At 39.2% G+C, this 23,970-nt stretch overlaps 1 protein-coding gene across 3 annotated transcripts in view; it reads right to left on the bottom strand.

Moving 5' to 3' along the window:
• Positions 1-193: 193 nt before the first annotated feature.
• The window catches only part of UGGT1 (UDP-glucose glycoprotein glucosyltransferase 1), a 49,848-nt gene continuing 26,071 nt past the window's right edge, over positions 194-23,970 (bottom strand). The window contains exons 22-42 of one of the 3 annotated variants that reach the window (XM_010568211.1): positions 23,451-23,474; positions 22,824-22,918; positions 21,955-22,161; positions 21,189-21,320; positions 20,120-20,250; positions 17,690-17,785; positions 17,257-17,359; positions 16,694-16,773; positions 16,023-16,212; positions 12,638-12,796; positions 10,813-10,898; positions 10,422-10,506; positions 9,307-9,395; positions 8,721-8,825; positions 8,054-8,138; positions 5,976-6,158; positions 4,593-4,753; positions 3,987-4,101; positions 3,202-3,318; positions 1,573-1,732; positions 194-1,117 (exon numbers count right to left, since the gene is read on the bottom strand). In XM_010568211.1, the coding sequence (XP_010566513.1) occupies positions 1,092-1,117; positions 1,573-1,732; positions 3,202-3,318; positions 3,987-4,101; positions 4,593-4,753; positions 5,976-6,158; positions 8,054-8,138; positions 8,721-8,825; positions 9,307-9,395; positions 10,422-10,506; positions 10,813-10,898; positions 12,638-12,796; positions 16,023-16,212; positions 16,694-16,773; positions 17,257-17,359; positions 17,690-17,785; positions 20,120-20,250; positions 21,189-21,320; positions 21,955-22,161; positions 22,824-22,918; positions 23,451-23,474 (2,429 nt within the window). In that variant the 3' untranslated portion in view covers positions 194-1,091. The remainder of the gene's footprint in view (positions 1,118-1,572; positions 1,733-3,201; positions 3,319-3,986; positions 4,102-4,592; positions 4,754-5,975; positions 6,159-8,053; positions 8,139-8,720; positions 8,826-9,306; positions 9,396-10,421; positions 10,507-10,812; positions 10,899-12,637; positions 12,797-16,022; positions 16,213-16,693; positions 16,774-17,256; positions 17,360-17,689; positions 17,786-20,119; positions 20,251-21,188; positions 21,321-21,954; positions 22,162-22,823; positions 22,919-23,450; positions 23,475-23,970) is intronic. The other 2 variants (XM_010568212.1, XM_010568213.1) reach the window with 2 other exon arrangements.

Below are 23,970 nucleotides of genomic sequence, written 5' to 3'. Positions count from 1 at the left end.
GGTTGATAAAACTAACCCAGGGTAATTAATCCTTGCAGGAAAATGTTTTCTTGTCATGCAGGTGAAATACTCAGAAATCCCAAAATCAAATTAGGACTGTAATGTGTGCAAGCAAAAAGGATGATCAAAGGACTGAGTGTGGACTAAAGCTTAAGACCCAAGAACTCCAAAGTTTTTATTGATGTGACAACATCTCCATTTGAAGAAAAATAAAAGTTAATGAAATTTACATGATGAAAAACTTCCAAGCTTCCACAGAGTTTTTCATAAACAAAAAACATTCATGAATCAGTGAACCACAGCAATAGTAAGGCCCTACCAGTTTTGCAGACTGATTTAAACTTTGAGCAGGAAGGAAAGAGGGCACTTTGATTCAAGTCAGAGGGGCTAGGATGAACTGAGCTGTCAAATTCAATGTTCTGGTCACTTTGTAAGCTTCGGCATTTGTATTTGGATGGACATTTAAATAGACTGGGGTAGCTTTACATTAAGCCAAACCTTCAAAAGTTGGGCAATAAATGACAGGAAATAGAAAATCTAAGTAATGCTGGAGTTGTTACAAAATCAAGGGCATACTGAATCTGAGAAGCATTTCTGACCGTTTGAAAACCTGCAGATAAAACAGTATCCCAAATTCAAGGCATGATTCTGAGCCTTTTAATGTTACCTGGAAAAATTATCTCCATCAGCTGAGGTTAGGACTTACGTTCTAGCCAATAGCTCAATGCGTCTGCGATTTCCAGGCTCTCAAGTTAGATCTGAGGCTAACAGGATCTTCATCAGTGGTGGAGGTAGCAACAGCTGAAGGAACAGGCTGTGGCTTTTCCAGTGGATTTTGAAGTTTTGTTTCTGAAATGCTAAATTCCATCATGGGGTCTTTCATCTCCACCACAGGTGCAAAAAACCAGTAATGCTAATTCCAGCAATCCAGATCGTATTTCATATGCAGAAATTAACCCAAAGGCAAGTAATAAAAATGCATACATCATCCCATTCAATTATTCAGCAGTTTTGCAGACATACGGGAAAAAACTAGCTTTCAATATAAAAATTGTCTTTGAAACAGTCTAACTTGAATTTTTGTCCATGGATCATAATTCCACATGTGCTGCTGGATCTGTAGAAGAGGAGAGAAAAATGAGCATTCCATTATAGTTCCAGCTGCCTCAACTGGCATTGCTTTGAAAATTAGTATATAAACCCCAAAGACTTATTCTTTGCAAGGTTCCCAGTGACTGCAGAACAATTCATACCCATTGTGTATAGCGCGGCTTTAATTAAGGGTTAAAGGTAAGGCCAAGCTCATAAAATTGCAGGAACAGTAAGGGTCTTCAACAGAACAGGAAAAAGTGTGCAGTATAGCTCTCTGTTCTCTAAGTTTCAGAATCAGGTTAAGTTACACCAGCCTCACTCCGCAAGGCCTTTCTGTCCCAGTAAAATAGACAGATTATTTAACAGATCCTCTATGGAATTCTTTGCATGGTGCAAGCTTACAGTGAACAAGTATGCAACTTAACCCCAGCCCAAACAGGTAGGAAGAAAGTCACAGGAGTAGGGAAATAGAAAGATTACCATGTGTGTGTTGTCCTGGCATCTTAGCTGGTGTTCCTGTTTCTTTTTCTTTCTGGAAAAGACTTTGGAGCAGTTTGATTTCTTGATCATAGTCCTGCCATTCTGGAACTATACGCATCGCTGCTTGCAGCTTGGGCTCTTTGGTCATTGGGTTATTACACTGCAAACAAAACATACAACTGTTCAGACACTTAATGCATAAAAAAGGTTTATTTACTGAATAGAGGTATGCTTCCCCCTGGTGGAATTAGTCCGTTGGTGAACAGCACATGCCTGCATTTTAGCTAGAGTAATTTCCAAATTCATAACACCACCACTGCACCGGGTAAGAGAAACATAGAAGCTAAAGGAAAAAAACTGAGGTGCTGAAAACATTTAAGTAACAATTGCGATGGGTTGACCCTGGCTGGACGCCACGTGCCCACCAAAGCCGTTCTATCACTCCCCTATCCTCAGCTGGACAGGGGAGAGAAAAAAATATAACAAAAAGCTTGCAGGTTGAGATAAGGACAGGAGACATCATTCACCAATTACTGTCATGGGCAAAACAGACTCAGTTTGGGGAAAATTAACTCAATTTATTACAAATCAACCAGAGTAAGGTAATGAGAAATAAAACCAAATCTCAGAACACCTTCCCTCCACCCCTCCCTTCTTCCTGGGCACAACTTCACTCCCGGATTTCTCTACCAAACCCCCCCAGCAGCACAGGGGGACAGGGATGGAGGTTTACGGTCATCACACGTTATTTTCTGCCACTTCATCCTCCTCGGGGGGGGGCTCATCACACTCTTCCCCTGCTCCAGCGTAGGGTCCCACCCACGGGAGACAGTCCTCCACGAACTTCTCCAACGTGGGCCCTTCCCACGGGCTGCAGTTCTTCACAAACTGCTCCAGCATGGGTCCCTTCCACGGTGTGCAGTCCTTCAGGAGCACACTGCTCCAGCGTGGGTCCCCCATGGGGTCACAAGTCCTGCCAGAAAACCTGCTCCGTGGGCTCCTCTCTCCACAGATCCGCAGGTCCTGCCAGGAGCCTGCTCCAGCGTGGGGTTCCCACGGGGTCACAGCCTCCTTCGGGAACCCACCTTCTCCGACGTGGGGTCCTCCACGGGCTGCAGGTGCATATCTGCTCCACCGTGGACCTCCATGGACTGCAGGGGGACAGCCTGCCTCACCAAGGTCTTCACCACGGGCTGCAGGGGAATCTCCACTCCAGCACCTGGAGCATCTCCTCCCCCTCCTTCTTCACTGACCTTGGTGTCTGCAGGGTTGTTTCTCTTACATGTTCTCACTCCTCTCTCCGGCGGCTGTTTCTCCCCGTCCCAACTCTTTTTCCTTCTTAAAAATGTTATCACAGAGGCGTTACCACTATCGCTGATTGGCTCGGCCTTGGCCGGCAGCGGGTCCGTTTTAGAGCCGGCTGGTATGGGCTCTCTCGAACACAGGGGAAGCTTCCAGCAGCTTCTCATAGAAGCCACCCCTGTAACCCCCCCACTACCAAAACCTTGCCACACAAAACCATTACACAATACAGCATGAGGTGCCTAGATCTGTGGTAGGGAAGTGCCTCTAAAATTGGTCACTGTATTTTATTGTGACATGAGAATGAAGGAGCCATACTGCACTTACCAGATCAATGGTTTTTGCTCTCTTCTTTGAGGAATCATCACACCATGTTTCACACCACAGCCACTCCTGTGGGAGCGATTTAATTGGCACCTGGTGGATCATGTTGTTAGGCAAATCCTGTTGTGAAGAATAACAGTTAGCAGCAGTTTCCACAGGGTGCAGGGTGGGAGGAACAAGGACCCCCAAGCAGACAGTATTGAGAAGTTTAGTTTTTGTAAAGAGGGTTTTTTCCAGTGCAAATAAGAAGTGATGAATCAACCTTTCATTCCATTCCAAACCAAGTCCTTTGGAAAAAAAACCTGCATACAACAACTGTTAATCTTATTTTGTTGAAAATTTGTTATTTAACAAACAGTATTAAAACAGTAATATGAATCCAGTATCAAATCTGTACTGGACCGGTTTGGAAGACTATTCTTAATTGATTAAAACCATTGTGTTATTTTTTCCACCTGCCGCAGTACAAGCCTTATTTCCATGTTAAGTCAGTGCACAGTAAAGCACTCAGAGCTGTATAGCTCAAGAAACAAGTACCCACTTGTGTTACGTATTTGTCTTGGAGTATACTGGAAAATTAGATAGTCTTAAGACATTTAAGGCAAAGGTATTGTTTCCACCCACCAGTTATATTTGATGCTATCAACACCTGCCTCATTTGAAGGCAAGGTGTAACAGGACTGCCATTGGCATCTGGCTGTGATTGAAGTTTGGCCAGGAAAGGAGAGGTCCCAGCCTGCCATCATACCCCAGTAAGACAAAACAAAGCAAACACAATAAAAACACACCTGATCAAGGTTGGACAGACTGTTAGGATCCTGACTAAGACCCTGATATTGTCCTCGGAGTCGATCTCCAGCTGCTATCTTTCTGAACTTCTTCAGATCCACAACATACAGAGCACTACACGGAGATGACACAATTAGTAATGACATTTGATTAATGGGTAACTTACTGCATTCCCAGTAGACCCCAAGATAGAATATGCTAAAACAATTTCTTGGTGGCAGTACATCAAATTATCTAATACAAGGCAGGAAAGCAGTTCTAACAAGGTCATAGCACATATGAAAAACATTTGTCAACAAATCTATCTTAGCTTTGCTGTCATGCAGTCCCTTCCAATGTTATTAACAAATGAAGATGTCTGGTTAGTTAACACTTCAGTTCTTTTAACCCTTCAGTTCTTCATCTGTAAAAGTTGTAGCATACTGAAAGTGACTTCAGTGTCCCTGGTGCTTCAAATGGACCATGAGCAATGGAACCTTAAAGAGGCAACAGTAAGCAAAAAGTGGTTCACTGCAGCACTGTATACCTCAGCTAGTTTTGTGTTAATTCTAGGTAGTAGTGAAAGCTTTCCCCCTCTATTTTGAAAAAAATTAATTCTTCAGTACCTGATGTGGTATTTTCTTCCAGCTAAATGACTTGCCCAGTATCCTGATTTCCAGAACCTGTAGCCATCCATTTCTCTTCGACTGTCACAGAACGGAGTATATCCATAAGGAGCACCATCTAGATTGAAATCTCTTAATTCCTTTAGATCGGTGCGCACAATCTGAAGGAAAAGGACATTTCGTTTTTATTTGTACAAGCCTGCTACGGGTTATTTTGAAATGCTGGTCAGGGTTTAATTCAAACTAAGCAAACAGTTAAAGGAAGAATTACCTGTAATACTCTGCAGTCTTTTGCATTATGTATATGTAGTACAAAAACACAGCATAAAAGATGTTGTCTCTCCTGCCCTTAGAACTGGAGCAACTAAAATAGAGCTTAAAATAATCTGATGGGTTTGGTTTGACAGCTGAAGTGCCAAAGAGTTGTTTAATAAGCAGCAAGAATTCTCACTATATATGAACTCTACTGTGATCCTTTGTATCCTTTCCTCTTAAAAGTTTACAAACCCTTCAGGGATGAAGGCGTTTTAATGTCTTTTTGACACAGATGTTGTGGCAGTAATACTACTCTAAAAATACCACTCTGGTGGGAAAAAAAATGCATTATTATCTCTTTTATAAACAGAGCAAAAACTGTCTAAAATGAGACCATCATAACTGGAAATTTATCCTAGGTGATACTTCAGCTTAAGTTGTAATGGTTTTAACTGACATGGGATCATACTGTACATATGCTAAAACACCTAAAGCATTTTATATTTACGTGTTGATAATCTGTATTTCTCAGTTTCATATGTGTTTTTGAAGGAGTATTTTTGGCAGTTCTCACTGCACATATATCCTGTACTTTCAAACCGTGCTGGCAGTAAGCACATACAAAGCCTTATAGACATTGTTTGCTTTGCAGCAGGACATGGCTTCATGCACAAGGGATTTGCCTTCTCGCTCCTCTGAAAGCCAATCAGATCTGGCCAAGTTAAAAGCAGGGAGGTGGGAGGGCAGGATGTTTGGTGACTTAGGAAAATACTGTATGTGGTAAGTGATCTGCAGGCTGGGAAAACAGATAGAACTGGAAAAATGGAAGGGTAAAACAAGAATCTATTTGGCAAACTAGCTGGAATCACAGTGAGTGAACGAGGAACCAGACAAAAGTAAAAAGACAGGCTAACAAAACCAATCTTTGTGGGAACAGGCAGAAAAAACAGCAGTCACTGAAGCATGCTACAGTTACAGAATCAGCCTTCAGTCATGCCTGCGAAGAGCTCAAACTTGCAACCTTTCCAATAATACAGAAATTGTATTCAAGAACATATTATTCTTAGAGAAAAGAAAAAAAGAAAAAGAAAAAGGGAAAAGATCAAGTAGTTCCAACCTCTGTGTTACCTGATCGGCATCCACAAACAGGATTTTATCAACAGCTAATGGGAAAAGCACATCTAGAAAGAGGATCTTGTAACCCCAGATGATACGCTGTTTCTCTGTTTGCTGATGAAGCCAGCGTGGCCATTTATACTGGACAAGCTCATACTGGAAATTATACTTCTCTGCCATGTATGGGATGAACTCCTGCAGAGGGAGAGGGGGAAAAAAGTAGCTTATCTCAGTTCTTTGTTCCTCTGCAGGAAAACAAAAAGTGCATTATAAGAGATAGACTTCAGTCCTATAAATCAGGCATAGGACATTAGAAAGTGAAATACTGCAAAGAATAACTACAGTTTCATTTTTACTTCAAAGACATAACCCCGAACTGAACTATCAGTACAAATTGTAAAGCCAACTATCATAAGACAACTCAATATTTTGGCATTTTTCCCCACACAATTACTTATGAGCCATTTTATAGTGATCCAGAGATCAGTTTAAAAGAATGCATTACTCAAATCATAAAATTTTGCAGATGGGAGAATTATTATTTAAGGCTGTACAAAGCAGTGTAAACGGGAATAATAAAATGACAGAAAAGAATTGGGAGAAGTTTTTTACTAGAACAACTTGGCCCACTGTCAAATCAGTTGACATTCTCATCTGCAAGGCTTCCTCTGACACTGGGAGAGTACAGGTTTAGCCAAGGGATGCTGGTACAACACAGCCATTAGGAAGGGAGGGGGAAAGCATATTGTTGCATGACCCCAAACAATGCCTGACAACAGCAGAGTCACAGCACAACCCACGTTTGCAGCAATGGGGGGACAGCCAATTATTTCCCCTCATGCTCATGCTGAAAGGGCAAGATTCTCTAAGAAATGCTACTTCTGAATGTTAAATGTTAAAAGTTGCAAATTCCTGAACATTTTGACATCCATCTACCTCTGGGTTCTGTTTTAAATCTTGCTGGTTTATGATGTATCACTGTCCTGGTTTCAGCTGGGAGTTAATTGTCTTCCTAGTAGCTGGTATAGTGTTATGTTTTGAGTTCAGTATGAGAAGAATGTTCATAAGACAGATGTTTTCAGTTGTTGCTAAGTAATGTTTAGACTAAAGTCAAGGATTTTTCAGCTTCTCCTGCCCAGCCAGCGAGAAGGCTGGAGGGTCACAAGAAGTTGGGACGGAAAACAGCCAGGGCAGCTGACGCAAACTGGCTAAAGGGACATTCCTTATCACGTGATGTCATGCCCAATATATAAACTGGAGGGAGTTGGCCTGGGGGAAATCACGGCTCAGGAACTAACTGGGCATTGGTCGGCAGGTGGTGAGCAACTGCATTGTGCATCACTTGTATATTCCAATCCTTTTTCAACTATTATTATTGTCATTTTATTATTGTTATTATTACCATTATTAGTTTCTTCTTTTCTGTTGTATTAAACCATTCTTATCTCAGCCCGCAAGTTTTACTTTTTTTTTTTTCTGATTCTCTCCCCCATCCCACTGCGGGGGTGGGGAATGAGTGAGTGGCTGCATGGTGCTTAGTTGCTGGCTGGGGTTAATCCACTACAATCACATATAATTGATAAGTATTTCCAGGTACACTCATCTAGGGCCCATTTCACTCTTTACCACGCACTGCTCCTGTAACTCTAGTCATGTCTGAAACATGGTTTTAATGTCTCCTCTTATGAAGCTCTCTCCATACCTAGTCATAGGCATTGTTTCTCCGGTAGTTTTTTTCCTATAATCTCTCAACCTTGATGTATTAGATGTAAATTTACAGCCCTGAATTGCATCTTAAAATCTACACCTTTATCATGCGAGTCACAAAAAAAAAGTTCAGATTCTTTCAAGTACGATTTTCCTAGTATGTGCTGTTCTCTTAAATATTTACCTTCAGCATAAGTCCACTGTCAACCTGTCTGTTATTTCTCAAAGTTTTCTAGGGAGAACCACCAGCTTATACCAACTTGATGCTTTGTCAAAATAGAAGGTATACAGACAGGGAACTGTACATATGTTTACACAACAGTATGATGTACAAGTTGCAACCTTTTCCCCACCATAGAATAAATTTCTAATTAGTAACAAACCTTGAATGTAGGTGATAAGTAGTTCTTCAGAAACCAAAACTTTAAAGGCGTCTTAGTATGTTTCAGCACAGACAACATCATTATGCTATCAAAAGAAAAAAAATAAAGCATTTACAGGAACAACTGCCACTCACTAGAGATCAGCTGCGTAACAGGTTACAAATTGCTGTTCTACATTATTAGACTAACTGCAGTTGTGTCAGGTAAGTGATCTTCACACATGAAGAAAAAGTAGGTAGCTTCAGCCTACTGCAAATTGCTTAGTTTTATCTATGAAATTACTAAACCCCCCAAAATCTATATATTTTAACTAGTCAGAGAATATACAACCTGTTGGCTTTCACAGTCCTTTGAGAACAGTTCAGATTCTTTTCCAAAGCAACTGCGACTTATGCTATAATTTGTTAACAATACATTTGTATTTGGTTATATTGTAGTGAGAAAATTTAGGACATCAACATACCATCTATTAAACTAAGTCTATTTTGAACATATGAATGTTTTGCAGACAAAAGTTCCTATAATACAGTAGATGCAAAACCTAGAGGACTCCTGAGCTACTGAAAAAGGGATTTAATATATTCTTGCAAATTCTAACCTTTTTTCCTTGTGGAAAGCAGGGCACATTACCATTTTGAGACCCCCAGATTATAAATTCTGAACTAACCGTAGGAATCTTTCATATAGGTGTCCTGAAGCCACAGAGAATATATTTAGTACATCATCTCTATCCTGTTTCACATCTTCATTCTTTTGTCCTCCTGTGAATCCCCTGAAAGGACAAATGTGTTTATATAAAGGACAAGACAGTAAGGGCCAGCTGTATAGGAAAGAGTGCAATAGATTATAAATTGCTGCAGTGTTGGTTTAACATAGTACGGCTGTGGGGTTTGGTGTCGTCCCCCACACACACTGGTCAGGGTATCCCCCACAAGGCAGAGTGCTGCAGACACAGACATGGAAGACCCAATAGCTTATATATGAACACCTATTCAATTGAAAGATTTCTGGCTGAGATGCAGCTCCTGGAAATGAACAATGTTTTCAGGCTCCCAAGCAGCAGCGGGGGTAAGGGAAGGTAAGCAGGTGCAAAGCAGTAGCCCAGTTCTCTAGAAACAGAGGGGTCCTATGAAAGATAGCCCTAAATTCAAGCAGTCTTAATATATAGCTATGGAATATCACAGACATAGCTGTATCATCAAATAGTTTTCCATTTTCAAGAGACTTGCAGGTTATTATTGAATTAGTTTTACCATTTGAGAGATTCCCAAAATCCAGATTCATTCTCACTGGTACCATCACTTAGTAGATCCTCATTCATCATATCTAGTTTTTTCTGAACCTGTAAAGCATAACATTGCTTTAGTGAGTGGAACCACATATTGGGCAAACAGATGTGGAGTGTTATTTTGACAGTGGCTCTCTGTTTGTATCCATTTGAATTACGTCCAGTGAGCTGACAGATAACCTGAGCTGTCTGAAGAAACAGCTCAGGAGCAAACTGACATTTTCAGAACAGATTCCAAAGCTGTTTTCAGACACCAAAGGCATGCTAGTCTAAATGGTTAAAATGCTTTGCTAAGAGGTGTTTAGTGACCATCCTTGACAATGGAGACTGGCAAAGAAAAACCCTCGAAACCATACAACACCGCCCCCCGCCCCCGCAAATGCAACACATCACCTCCACCACTTTCTGTTTCTAAAAGATATTATTGGCCACTGAGTGTCCAAAGCAGACACACAGACAAGGCAGCAGATCAGAACATCCCAGAATTACTCTAGCACAAGTACATCATGTGAGGAAGCGTGAACCGGATGTGATACAATCATCACTTATCTATCAGTTGTCCTCCTTAAACTTTTCAGCTTATCGTTACCTGACAGGCAACCCTAAGAGACAGATTACTAATTTACCTTTTTTTTTTTTTATTTTAAAATGTATTCTCACGTACTCCGCATCAGATTGACAGAAAATGTATTGCCAGATGAGTAAAATTTATCTGTAACAGATAAAATACTGGCTCAATGGATACACTGAATGTTTATTACTAGACTTATATAGGACATACAAAACTGACTGTTTTTTTCTGAAGTCACAAGCACAACTGAGTCAGTAAAATGTAAACATAACTGTTTCTCATGGGCATACAAAAGGAACAGCAGTACATGTTATTCTCTCCTGTGTCAAAAAAAACCAAAACCAAGTCTACAGATAATTTTCTCTATTATTGATACTGTGATGTGAACTTTGTGCAAATTGCCTCAAATATATGCTTGTAGGAAGGGATCATCAGACCTTAATCAAAGTTTCTTCCCTTCTATTGGTCAAATGGTCTTTTTTAAGAGCAACTCTAGTTTTTAAACTCACCTTCACTTTAATAATTTTGCTCTTGAAGTTGTTGAGAACAACAATAACTTCGTTAGCTTCAGGTGGAGAGTCTGTGCCATCATGGCTGAAAATACAGTAAAATGATGACCTTTACTACAAAGCAGACACATGTTCTTTATTTCTTCTACACTTTTTTTTACATGGTATTAAGCCTTAGCTGTAAAAGAGGTTTGAGACATGCGACAAAGTAACAAATACACATATCTGAACACGCACTTACTGTTTTTTTTTTAAATGAATGAATTTATTTCATCTCACAACTTATTTTCAGTATGAAATGTAATTTGCTGTTCAATTCACATATTAGAAAGCCTACCTAGTTCAAAAATTTCACAAGAAAAAGATTAAAGTATTTCTAATGCTGTCCTACCTGTAGATTCTGTAGATATCCTCAGATCTGCCCTTTCTTAGTCTTAGAGTCCATGCACCAGGGTTGGCTTTTAACTGGAAGTAACCCTGTAAAGCGAAAAGAATATTTGTCAGTTTCCAGAAAATGCAAATGTAAAAACCCAAGTTTAAGTCATGTATTTTGACCCACTGTTTTATATCTGAAAACAGTTATTTGTAAGCCAGGCCTGAAACCCCAGAGAACAGGAGAAAAAACACAGAAGTTCCATTCAAAATTGTTGTTTTTTCCATAAGAGACAGGAGTATGAAAAGGTCTAGCATTATTTGTTAGATGAGAGAAAGTCTTCAGGGTGTCCTGATGGGAACAGTGCAATCCTGAAGTTCTTTTCTGCAAAAGCTTGCCTTCATGAAGGAGTGGGTGAATTTCAAAACACTAGTTGATAACTACACAGCAGTGCACAAAAGGTCTGCCTACAAAACAAAAACTAAATAAATACTGAAGCTCTACAGACTGGTATTTCATCTACAGCAGGAAATAGTAACATAATGTATATGTTACAAGATACCTCTTCTACAGAACTTAAAAAAATTACAATGTGAAATTCAAATATTGTATACAAGTCTTGTTGAAGTTTCAGGTTCCAGATCTGAGTATTTTCTTCTGTGTTTTAGATTATTACACCTATAGAAGATACAAACATTTCTAGTGATGCCTCAGGGTCCCATCCAGTTTTGTCCTGTGACCTCAAATGCATGCAATTCTGTATGTGAACCACTCTGCTTTAAAACAAACAACCAACCAAAAAAACCCACCAAACAAAAAAACCCAACACTGGGCATGTTGCTGGTCTCTTCATACCCCTTCACAGTTACAGACACTGAGTTGAGGAAGAAGATTCCTAGATACAGCATTGTACACCGTGGTACATGCACTTTGGTTTAACTAATTAGAAAAAAAGACACCTCCAAGACATTAAGCTTTACTCCCTAACATAAACACACATAAAATAAAGGTCATCTTCCTTTCTACAATAAGAAATATTACATCATTACAGGATATACTTTGGCTAAGAAAAGGTGCAGACAAATAGAAAGTGGGGGTAAGAATTTTAAAATAAATATTTAGCACTAGTGAATATTTTTTCCTTGGTTTTTTTTTTAAATACTTTTAAAGAATCCAAAAAACCCACAAAAAGCAATTTACTCCAGTTTTTCACTAACGTTACACATCAAGAAAATATTCCAGTGACTAACTTCCCTTGCTATAATTTCATGAAAACAGACTGATCCCTTATGCAGCTACCTTATAAAGGCAGCTGCAGAGAACAATTTCTGGATTTCTGTCACCTTTACTGAACTAAATTAAGCAATTCCCGTTCTTTGTCACTTCCTTTATTTTCTAGAATGTTGACTATTCGTGCTGACTCTCTCCATTTGTTCCACAGATCTCCTGAAGAAATGGGTCCTAAAACAAGACAACTGTCCACCTTACAGTACCAGAGTGGATGGACTAAAGAGTACCCTGTCTAGAAAAAAAACCAGAACTGTCTGACCTTCCCTGCTTAAGACTATTGGCATCATTTTAAGATATTCCAGAAGACCCTTTTCAGCAAGCTGAAGGGAAAAGAGTACATCTTGAAAAGCTAAGAGACAAGTAAGTACACTGCAAGGCTTCAGACATCAATGTTAGGAGTGATGTGGTTCTAATGTATTTGCAAGCAACTGTGGAGTGTAAGTAACGCCACATATCCATAACCCACATACTAGAAAATACTCAATGGTTTATGCAAGTGATTGTGCTGACTGGAGGACCAGTTATTTGTTGCCAATTTCAATTGAATGCTTACCAAGTTGGCCATAACAATGGTATCAACGATGACAGGACTGGTTGAAGTTCCCAGTGTAAACTGGAGACCCCGAGGCGGCTGTCCAGTAGTAATATCATAGCAGTGTCCTTCCAGAAGCAGATACTCCAGTTCATATTCTGCAGCTACAACATTATCCACCTGTAAGGAGATGATACTGCTGAATTCAGCACTAGCTCTAAAGTGCAAATTTTTAGTGATTCAGTTACTCTCTAAAATAGCCATAGTAATTAAACAACACTTAATTTTACCAGAGTAATTTTATTAAACAAATAACCTAGAAAGCCTCAAAGAGCTCAGCTCCTTCAAGTGACAAACTTCACACACATATTGTTAAGAGTGGCCCTGACCAAGATTTTAATCCCAACTGGTAAGATGCTAGGATAAGAAAAGGGGAGGACTGTTGCCCTAATTTACAATTATTACTCTTTCTAACATTGACTGGAGAATGTAATCAAGTAAGTGATTGGTCTGGCATCTCATAAAAAGTATACGATGGGCTCCAGAACTTTGAATCTAAATCTGTTTAAAGCTAGTCTCATTGAATATTTATCATCCAAAATAAACATTTCGTTTTGCTTTGCATTACTCTTACAGTGTGCTAGGGTACTGTCAGAAATACCAATTCCTTTTTTCTACATGGAACAAGAGTGCCAAGAAAAAAGAGAAAAGAAAAAAAAAAAAAAAACAACAATAACCGCAAACCCCCCAAAACCTGGGTCCCTTCCAGGCTAAATTCAGATCTAGCCTGAGGACACTACCTAAGCAAAATATTAGTCTAATCTCATAAAGCATCTTCTCTCATTGCACATCCAAAATGACAGTTTAATTTCTACAGCGCCAACAGAATGCACATTAGGAATTGGAAATTGTGCACCTGCAACAGTAAAGCTACTATTTATTTGGAGGCTCAGGATGGTACTCAGAATGCCTGAAGCATTTAATCCCCTTCTCTGTCAGGCTTTCAATTAGTCTAAGGGGCGGTGTGGGAATCGGAGGCTTGAAATGTGTAGTAGTATCAGCCATTTAGTGGTTCATTTATGGCTTTACAGTTAGGTTAAGAGATGAAAAGCAAAAAAACTCTAAAGCCAACGAAACAAAGCAAATAAAAAACAAACCACACAACAACCACCACCCAATTTCCTTGATTTCTGAACAACTGTTGTGGTTTACCCCCAGCCAGCAACTAAGCACCACACAGCCACTCACTCAATCCCCCCCCACCTAGTGGGATGGGGAGAAAATCAGGAAAAGAAGCAAAACTCGTGGGTTGAGATAAAAATGGTTTAATAGAACAGAAAAGAAGAAACTAATAATGATAATGATAACACTAATAAAATGACAACAGTAGTAATAAAAGGATTGGAATGTACAAATGATGCGCAGTGCAATTGCTCACCACCCGCCAATCGACACCCAGCTAGTCCCTGAGCAGCAATTCCCTGCCCCCACTTCCCAGTTCCTACACTGGATGTGATGTCCCATGGTATGGAATACACCGTTGGCCAGTTTGGGTCAGGTGCCCTGGCTGTGTCCTGTGCCAACTTCTTACGCCCCTCCAGCTTTCTTGCTGGCTAAGCATGAGAAGCTGAAAAATCCTTGACTCTAGTCTAAACACTACTTAGCAACAACTGAAAACATCAGTGTTCTCAACATTCTTCACATACTGAACTCAAAACATAGCACTATACCAGCTACTAGGAAGACAATTAAGTCTATCCCAGCTGAAACCAGGACAATAACTAGTACAGGATTAGCAATATCAGACTCTACCACTATACAGCATCATATTCCCAAACAATATCAGAGATGCAAAAGTAAGAGGAGGCTAATAATATAACGTTCAGTGAGAAAGTAACCCACGTTTGTAATGACCACAAGAGGCCTATTTGTAAAGGGTTTGACAACCTCGTTAGACACGCAGACAATGGGTTTCCGTACTGCAGGAGTCATCCACGCAACTGGGGGCTGCTGTGGCCTCTCTCGGCAGACAAGGCATGGTGCTGGCTGGTTTTGGAGCCCGAACTTCCCTCTCACCCCTAGAGGTGGTTCCTCCAGGTCAGGGTTGAGGCATATCAGTAGGGAAGCTTGTCCTCGCACTCCCCATGCCATACCCATTCTGCAGATAAATAGAGGACTGCAGCCACCAGAGCTGTCCCTCTGGCATCTTTTGTATATGCTGGATTATACATAGAAAATTCATTAGGTTTAATATACAGTTGGCCTTGAAGAACTGCAGGTAAGTAATGGATTATTTCAAGGGAAAACACTGTTTGACTGCCTCATTTAATGTTTATTATTTAATGTTGCAACCTGAAGTCCAAAATTTTCTACTTTGCATCACACGTGGGTTTTCTAACTTTTAATATATGTGATTTTAGTGCTTATCATAACATGTTAGTGTAGTGCATTTTGTAACCACTTACTAGCCTACTATTTCTAGATCTTCTGAAAACTATTAGTTAACTGCTAACAGCAAGAGGTTAATAATTAGTACTGAATTATCCATTCCATTCAAGATTAGTGCGAATTGTCAACTTGTACATACAGATATTCTTCTTTCAGTTTTAATGTCCTTTTTCTACTAAACTCTAGCCCCTTGGATTTTTCTTTCCTCCTTATTTTATCCCTATGTATGTGGGGCAGCACTGCCCAGATCAATATTCCAATAGTCCAATTCAAGGCCTGTTCTAGCAGCAGTCAGCTCCTAAACCTACTGCAATTGAGTGGATTTCTGCTGCACCAGTTTTACTGCTTTATTGATACTGCATATCCTTTTGTGGGCCACAAGAGTGTTTGCCAGTAACAAAAGCTGTAAAAACAAACAGGTAGCTAAAACCAGCTTGGTGGCTTCTTGGAGCAAGGGAAAGTTAGTAGAATTTACTTACTGGAATAGGACTCAGATCTCACTTCAAAATTTCTAAAAAGATGTTTAAAAAATAACAATCTTATTTTTAGTTGTGCCATTAGCTGTAAGGTGCTCTAATCTGAAAGACTAATAAATTGAAAAAGTTATTTAATGACCAACAAAGAGTTTCTTTGTTTCTAGCTCAGGACACTCTGAAATGTTATATTTACACACTCAAGGCATCTGTAGAATCTGCTTCAAGCCTACAGTATTTTTAAACCTGTGGTTCAGGCATCCATGAGTAACTGAGAACAGCAATCTTACTGTCAGTGAGCTTAGGTTTACCTGCATCCCTCCTGGAAAATGTTTAGGGGTCTGCAAATGTAAAAGGTGTTAATATCCACAGTTTTATGTTTATTAGCATTTTAAAATTCTACATTTCTTTCCCATTACAAAAATAAGACCTGGAAAAACAACACTATTTAAATGTAGTAATAGAAACACGTTGATTTCTCTTACCTCCTCTAAGTAAATATTATCCAGATCATATGGGGTTCTGACAGATTCCACCATCCAGCTCTCAGGAGTATTTAGGTTCAAAGTAAACAGTGGAGACTGGGGCATATCCAAAAACTTAGCAATTGGTCCTGGAGCAAAGTTATTGTCTGCTGTGAAAGAAATCTCCGGCTCCAAAACATAGCGATAAAAGCTGAAATTTCAGAAAGAAAATGTTAGAACATACTTCTGCCAAACTTTGCAAATATTTCACTCTCATTGAACTTGCTGACAGCATTGGCTTTCCCAGACCTCCAATGTCTCCAAGGCTTTCCCAAAGCAACCCAGGTTGTGTTGACCTTAGAACAGGTCAGAATTCTCATCCTGAAGGACCAAACAGAATGTGTGAGACTCAACCATTAAGGTTAGTAAGTTAGTTAAGAGAGTCTGTGTCTGTCTGTCTGTGTCTGAGAGAGTGAGTGAATAAAAACCACCCAACTTGTAAACCAGCACAATTACCTGATGCTATCCACAAATTCCTAGATTATCTGTGGGAAATCATGCTATTATATACACAAGCTCAAAGCAGTTACTGAGACTTCCTGTAGGACATTTGACCATGTTTCTGTGCTTGCACATTCCAACAGGTTTTCTTCTCTCTCTCTCTTTTTTAACCCTGGCATGGTATTGCTTACCTTTTCAGTGGCATGTCAGAAAGTTTGGACTGGCAGTTCATAAACACTTTTAGGTTCATATTTATCAATTGGTTCAAAACCTAAAGTAATGAGAAAAAGACATCCCTTAAAATGCTAACTAGGAAAGCTGACCACTGTTTTTATAGACAGGACCTCAAGGAGGCATGTTACCTGCTCATTCTCAAATCCTCCCTTCTCATTTGCTTTACCACAACGCACCTTTTAATTGGTGGTTTTAAGAAGAACAGTTACCTGCTCCCTCACATTGCAGGCATTCTTTTTGGGATGCAGAGACTTTCTTCCTCAAGAACAGTCATTGGAAACTAAACTGTTAGAATGGTGAAACTAAAAGCTATCTAGACAATATCTAAGCATGATCTTGTTAGTATGTAGTATAGCGTAATTAGGTTTTCCCCCAGTAAGTATATTGTGCAACTCAGACACACTAGTAGAAGGCCATTGGTCACCACCCAGTCAAGGAGGAAAACAAACACTCCAAAATTACAGAACTGAGACAACTTTTTGAAACTGCCATAAAATGCATTACAACATTGCATACGTACCAAAAGTAGCGGAGCAAGTCTTTGAGCATCTCTGGTGACAGGATCAACAATAGCCACAACATCAAAGTATGTCTCCCCCTCTTTTGGTCTCAGTTTAACTGCACTAAACAGAAGAAAAAACAATTTTAAAGTATCAAATGTGGAGAAACATAGGAAGAACACTATCCATCTCATTCTTCCTAATTAATTCCTAAATGCTATGCCTTCTGAAACTAGATAGGGAAAAAAATACATACATACATATATGTGTATAGAGATAGGTAGATAAAAGTAATTGCTGGACTCTCACTGTGCCCTGAAAATTGTTGGGGACTTTCCTATTGCTACTTGGATTATTTATTTTTTTACTTCACATTAAATGCAACGTAAAACAATGGAAACATTAAAAGACAAGGAAAAGCTTATTGCTCAGCAAATGCCAGCAATCATGTACCTGTATCGTTCTTCAAAAAAATGATACTCAATCCTTGCCTCTCCTTTTGGTTGAGCAGAAAGAAGAGCATCCACTTTCATTACCAAGTCACTTGCACTGAAAAGGAAAAAAAAAAGTTTACAGATACTTAGAAAATGCATGTACTTACCACATTTCTGCCAGTTAGCAACAAAAGAGAAGACAAACTGAATTCACATACACAAACTTAACACTCCTACCTCTCTACACAAGCTCTGAAGAATTAAACATATTTAAGGGTTTATCTGCCATTAATTTAATCAGGTTGCAGTCTTATTACTGAGAGTACCAAAGGGTTTAACTCTGTAACAAATACACAACAGCTGGTATTTAGGGGTTAACCATGCTACAGGCACTGCATTCCTGAACTTCACCAACCTCTCTTAGACCTGTAAGCCATTCAGATCAAACCCTTGTTTCACAGCAGTCTTCCCATTTTACACTGCAACTCTAAGAACTAGGAAGCAACCCCGTATATGGAGAAACTTTTGAGAGAGAGGGCTCCTATCATTAAAAGAAAATTACCTCTGACAAATTCTTCCTTTTTATTATTCCCATAAACTTTCAGTCTATTATTTTAAGGATATATTTAATCTTGAAAATGTAAAACCTCTTGAAAGTTCAGTGAAAATTGATTTGTACATCATAGCTTTGCCAAGAAGCAATATTGTAACTTAAAGGTCTGTCAGCTTTTCCTGAATTAAGTAAGTCTCATAGATTTATAGTGACAGCTGTTTAAATTGTTCATACCAAACCCACAAGCCTGGTGAAGTCTGCCAAGTTCTACAGCGTTTTCCAATGCAGCAGATAATTTCAAAAGCTTTCGAAAAACTGGCAGCATTCAAACCAAAAAATGACGGCTCTGTCCAAAACTAGCATATGTTCAAACTATGCCCTCTTCCTCCACCCTATCACCCTTATTTCTCTTTTAATTCCCAACACAGCAATGGATGCAAAAGTGTTTGGAATGCTGTTAAAACCTGTCCTCCTGCGATTCAGAATCACACAAGATTTCTGCACAAAAGACCTCACACAGAAAAATGTAATGCTAAATATGGGAGAAAATATCTTCTTAGCTATGAGCTCCAACACACAAACACATGCCTATGGACTTCAGTTCTTTTGAACCTGAATATGACTTTCTGTTGATTAGCTCACTTCTATGCTTTTTGCAATAATTATCTAGAACTATGATTTTCACTTTCTTATCTCTACATCTTTTCCTATTGATTCTCTTTAAAAAGTTAAAAGCAGTTTACATGATTCCATAGCACTGACAATGAAATATATTACTAGAATAATTTTTATATTGATAGGCTGAGCAGCACTTAACTGAACTGCAAACAGAAAGCATACTCCAGTGTCTCATTTTCTTCCCTTCTTTCTGCTTTTAAATCAATACTGCAGTAATCGTACATATCAGTTATGAAACCCTGACATATTGGAGGTAAATGGTTTAAAACAGCATGTCAGGTAAGATTTCGCTGGGGGAAAACCCACACCAAGTCTGAAGGCCTCAGTATTAATGAAAAGTTAGGCTTCTCTTCCATTTAGAGGAGCAGAAAGGTGCAGAAAGCATTTTCAAGAACAAATGTAATAATGTGCAGCAATTTATACCACTTTGTAACACATCCCACAGCAGCAAACAACTCTTCTCTGCATACAGACATCTCTGTTAGTAAAAAGCTGTCACCAACCACAGTTAACTACGCCTTGAATGAAACATCATCTAGCTGAACACAGCAATAAATTTAGCCAGCCCTCTTTCTTTATTTTTTCAGTCCACCTGTATATCCCTCCCTGCCCCCAATCCAAGAAACCACTTCCTGAACTCCTCAGATAACACAGCAGGCTGTTGCTGCCCATGCTGCTGTGATCCAGGGACTATCTCAGTGAGTACCTATACATTTACTGCTTCATGTTCACTTGAACGGTTCTACAGTAAATTCTTACAGACTTGAGCACTTGCCCAGTTTCTTGCTGCTTGTCAGTGAGGCTCCAGCCAACACAACTCCTCCAACTTGCGTTACAAGGTAACAGACCAGCCATGGCAGGCTGCTAGTAGGTATAGATAACAAATCAAGAACGATGAACTCTGAGCATAGTACCATAGAAGGGGTTGCCAGTACTCTCAGAACTGCCTCCTGAGGGATACAGTTATAGCTCTATGCCTCCAGGAGATTGTGAACTACTAAAAAGCCACTAAAGCACTTAAAACCCAATAAAGATAATTTACAGCTTTTTCCTTTCTCGCTTGCCCCTCTAAACAGCTGAGCCTTGACCATACGAACACATGCATGTTTGTTTATAGCACCTACCCAGAGTGTACTTGATAAAGCTTTCTCCAGGTTGCAGAAAGTCACATTATCAGAGTACCACTGCTTTTTTTTAAACCTCTTCACATTTACTTACAGATCTTCTTCGAATCCCAGCTGCTGAATCTGAGATTTGATTTTCTGTCCTGATGTCTTTAGTATGATATTCTCAAGGAGATGAAAATCATCCTGATTGAACATCTCACTGTCCTCTAATGGGCCAATAATCTACAAAAAAACCAGGATCAACATTATTAGGTAAAGGCTACGCTGAAATAAAATTCAAAGATGTATTAAATAAATACTCCAGCCCAGTCTTGGTGGGTGTCAACTGTTCAGGCTGTTATTAATGTCAATGGCAGCAGAGTTTAACAGATAAATCTAGCTATTTAGAGCCAAGACTCTCAGACTAAGGCATAAAATGCATGCTTACAATTTTCACTGAGTGCTTGGTTTGCAAAAGTCAGGCATATACATGCAATATTACATCTTGAAGGGGCAGCAGAATACCAGACCAATTCCAGTAGTCCAGGAAGACTCCAGCAAATCTCACTCCTCTAGCCTTCAGAAGCCTAAAAGCTACCTAGACAATTCTTGCTATTTTTGCTAATGAGAAAAATAAAATATCACAACTCATCACTTCAAATTTTTAACCCATTAAAGTATACAGTAACCACTGGAACTTGTGGGTTTTTTCCCTAACTAGGAAGCAGATGACAAAAGAAAACTTAATGCTGTACACAGCTGGCTTCATTATTTGCAGCGAAATACTATTGTAACATCATTTGCCTAATTTAAGTGGCTATCGTGAAAAGAGCTGGTGGAGGAGGCCAAGGCACCTTGGTCAGGGCCAGATACAGCAGCATTTTGCCCAGTGAACTGAAGCAGCACGGTCTTTCAAATTTATCACCCCTTTCCACCCCTGGACTAATTCACTGCCAACATGAAAGCAACTCTGTTATTGAGAGATCTGAATTCGTACAAAACATCAACAACTAACTGCACACAGTACAAAGAAAGGTCATACAGGTCTGAATAAATCAAACTGGAAGCGGTCCTAAAAGAAGGCTGAGACTCTTGTGTATGATCCCTAGACTCTACTGCTCAAGGTCTGCTGCTTTCCTACATGTGGAGTATCTCTTTTACTGTCTGCTGATTGATCTCACCCTTCCATTGCTGATCACAGCCCTCTGCCCCTTCTTCAGCTTTAGAACGTCTCTGCAATATATAGCATGGGACAGAATAAAATCCACCTTGGGAGATTCAAAGGCTTCCTTGAAAATATTGATATCCATACCCTGAAAGAAAAGAATACTTGACATTGAAATGGGAAGAAAAGTATGTGCCTGCACACCTTTTTTAAATGCACCTTTTTTGTTTCCATTCAAGAACATCTTTATATCTTGCCAGAATTTATCCCCAGGCCCCTTCTCTTTGTGTGGTCTTAAACCTAGTTCTTGCCTGTCACCTTCAAACATTATCCCAACTTCTGATGTGAAGGGCCACAGCCCTAGTAATTGTTGCTGCTTAGACCAGTTGTTCCATTCTTCTGTTCTTAAGTGATTCTTGCCTTTTTTTAAGCCTACTTTGAGAAATGTAATTTTTTTTCTCAGCTTTTTAAAAAGATTGTAGTTCTTTCTTACCCCCCCAAGAAACAACTGACTCACTCAAATAGATCCCTGAATCTGCATTCCTTTTGACCTTTCAAAGTTATGTAGCTTTGATGTGTATGAGGATTTACTTTGTTTTCAGATGGACTGTTATATTTAGGTAAGTTTACCTTTCAGAGAAAAAAAAAGAACCAACAGCAAAAGCAACAGTGTTACTCTCCACTGTTACTGCCTCTTTTGCATATGAACATACTACACTAAAAAATTCATTAGAAGAAAAGCGAAGTACCCTACCTTTGTAAATGCCAACAAACACACTTACCCCAACAGCAAATTCTAAGATGTTGGCTCCTGCCTCTAGTGCCTTTGCTATTTCTTCTTTTGCCATTTTGGTGATGAAGTTCTTGGCATTATTTGATGTTTGTGTCTGTAGAGCTGCCCATATGGCTTTAGCGACAAGTGTATTCTGGCTATTTGGATCTTCACCAGGATTATTAATCATGCTAATTCGAACATTATTGCTGGATTTCTGTGTTTAACAAAACATGAATTAGCAAAGTTCTACATTTCACAATGTGTGTTAAATGAGAAGAGTAAGTCTATTGTAATAAACAATATAGCAAAAGCTTTGTATTTCTTAACCAGAAAACCAGATTCCAAATTAGGTAAATAACAGCACAAGGTTAAAAGGATGAATGAACTAATTTAACATCCAGTATTTCGTTTACATATAGGCACCACTGTGACAGGAATCTTCTAAATAATGCTGTCCTATATAAGGATAGAGGACCACAGCCATCACTCAGAGGTCTGGCAAAACAGTAATTTAGGAGTAAGCTATCCATTTTTATGATTCAGTTATCTTCCCAGAACAAATGAGACTGAGCAGAGAGCAATGCTCATGTTCATTTCCAAATCAAAACACAGACATCTTCAATTTAGACCCCTGGGCTTAAAAGAACATCTTTTCTTTATTGTATCAGATAGTGCCAAGAGGGGATTCTGTCCTAGTACAAGGTAAGTGATGTTCCAGCCCTTACAGATAAGAGTGAAGCTGGAAATTAGAGACCCTGCAGAGAGAACCAGTCTCCCCAGATCATACAACAGGAAGAAACACAACCTGTGTTTTTCAAACCTCTACCTACTGCTTTATTAGCACTGTGAACCCACTCAAATGAAAACACTACCTACCTGATGTTTAATTGCATCGTACAACAATTGCCTCCCTGAAGGTTTATCAAAATCACCAACAATCCAAAATGTAACTGGTCTAACAAAGGAATCATCTGCAATTAAAAAAAGGGTGGGAGAAATTTGAGGGAGAAGGGAAGGAAAGCTTTGAGTTTTTCCTCATTTGGAAGAAAAATATGCACATGCAAAGATTTCCAAAGTAGTAAAATTACACAGGAAAGCTATGGATGAGGCTAAGCTGTGAAGTCTGGCAAGACAACAATAATAGTATTGGTATTATATTAGGTTTCATTTACCTCATTCAGAAAACCCATGTGGGACAGCATGCATCATTGTTTCTAAGCTGGATTTTTTTTTCATTTGTTTTGTTTGCTACCTTTTAAATTTAGAAATTATAAAGGAACCTATATATAACTTACGGTTTCCAACTAGGGTACAGACATACCGCTTCTTCATACGGAAGCTGTTAGTTCACAAAATCAGTTTTGTATAGAGAAAAAAGTGCTGAAGCAAACATGCATTTAAACACCTTTATTAATTTCCTGCTGTAGGTTCTAAAACCAATGTTATAAAGGAACCAGAAAATTCCCAGAACAACAACATATGAAATGCTAAAGTATAAGTTACCATAGATCTCCTTGGAAGACATTCCTGGTCAAAAAGCAGAAAGGAAAGGGGGAAAGGAGAGAGAGATTAATAATTTGATAGCAATCCCAATGTGTATCAAGAAGCTGCAGCACTGTACTGGGCATAATTGAATCACTGAAGTTCAAGTCCAACAAGCAACAAGTTTGTGCTAATTTTATTAGAATAAGCTTTGACTTTTTCTTCCCCTCAAATAGACTGATGCTTTATTTTCATGCTACAGCACTAATTATACTACATATTACCAGTTCCATACCATACCATGAAGGCATCATTCTGAAGACCGTTTGCAAAAACTGCCATGCCATTGGCTTGGATGTTAACCATTTCTGTTATCTTCCCTCTTTAAAAACTAGCATGACAGTGCTATTTCAGTACTGTGGCTGAGCCAGCAATACATATAACTTTCCTATTATTTTAGAAAATAAATGTGCTACAGCATTACTGTCACCAGATATCAGTTATTAAATATATTAAGTGATAGAAGAGGCAGTGAGCCAAA

The sequence above is a fragment of the Haliaeetus leucocephalus genome, unplaced genomic scaffold (assembly GCF_000737465.1).
Source record: "Haliaeetus leucocephalus isolate CR32 unplaced genomic scaffold, Haliaeetus_leucocephalus-4.0 Scaffold240, whole genome shotgun sequence".
In the NCBI taxonomy this organism is placed as follows: Eukaryota; Metazoa; Chordata; class Aves; order Accipitriformes; family Accipitridae; genus Haliaeetus; species Haliaeetus leucocephalus.
Note: the sequence above shows the minus strand (reverse complement) of the source record. Positions and strands in the feature narration are given on the sequence as shown.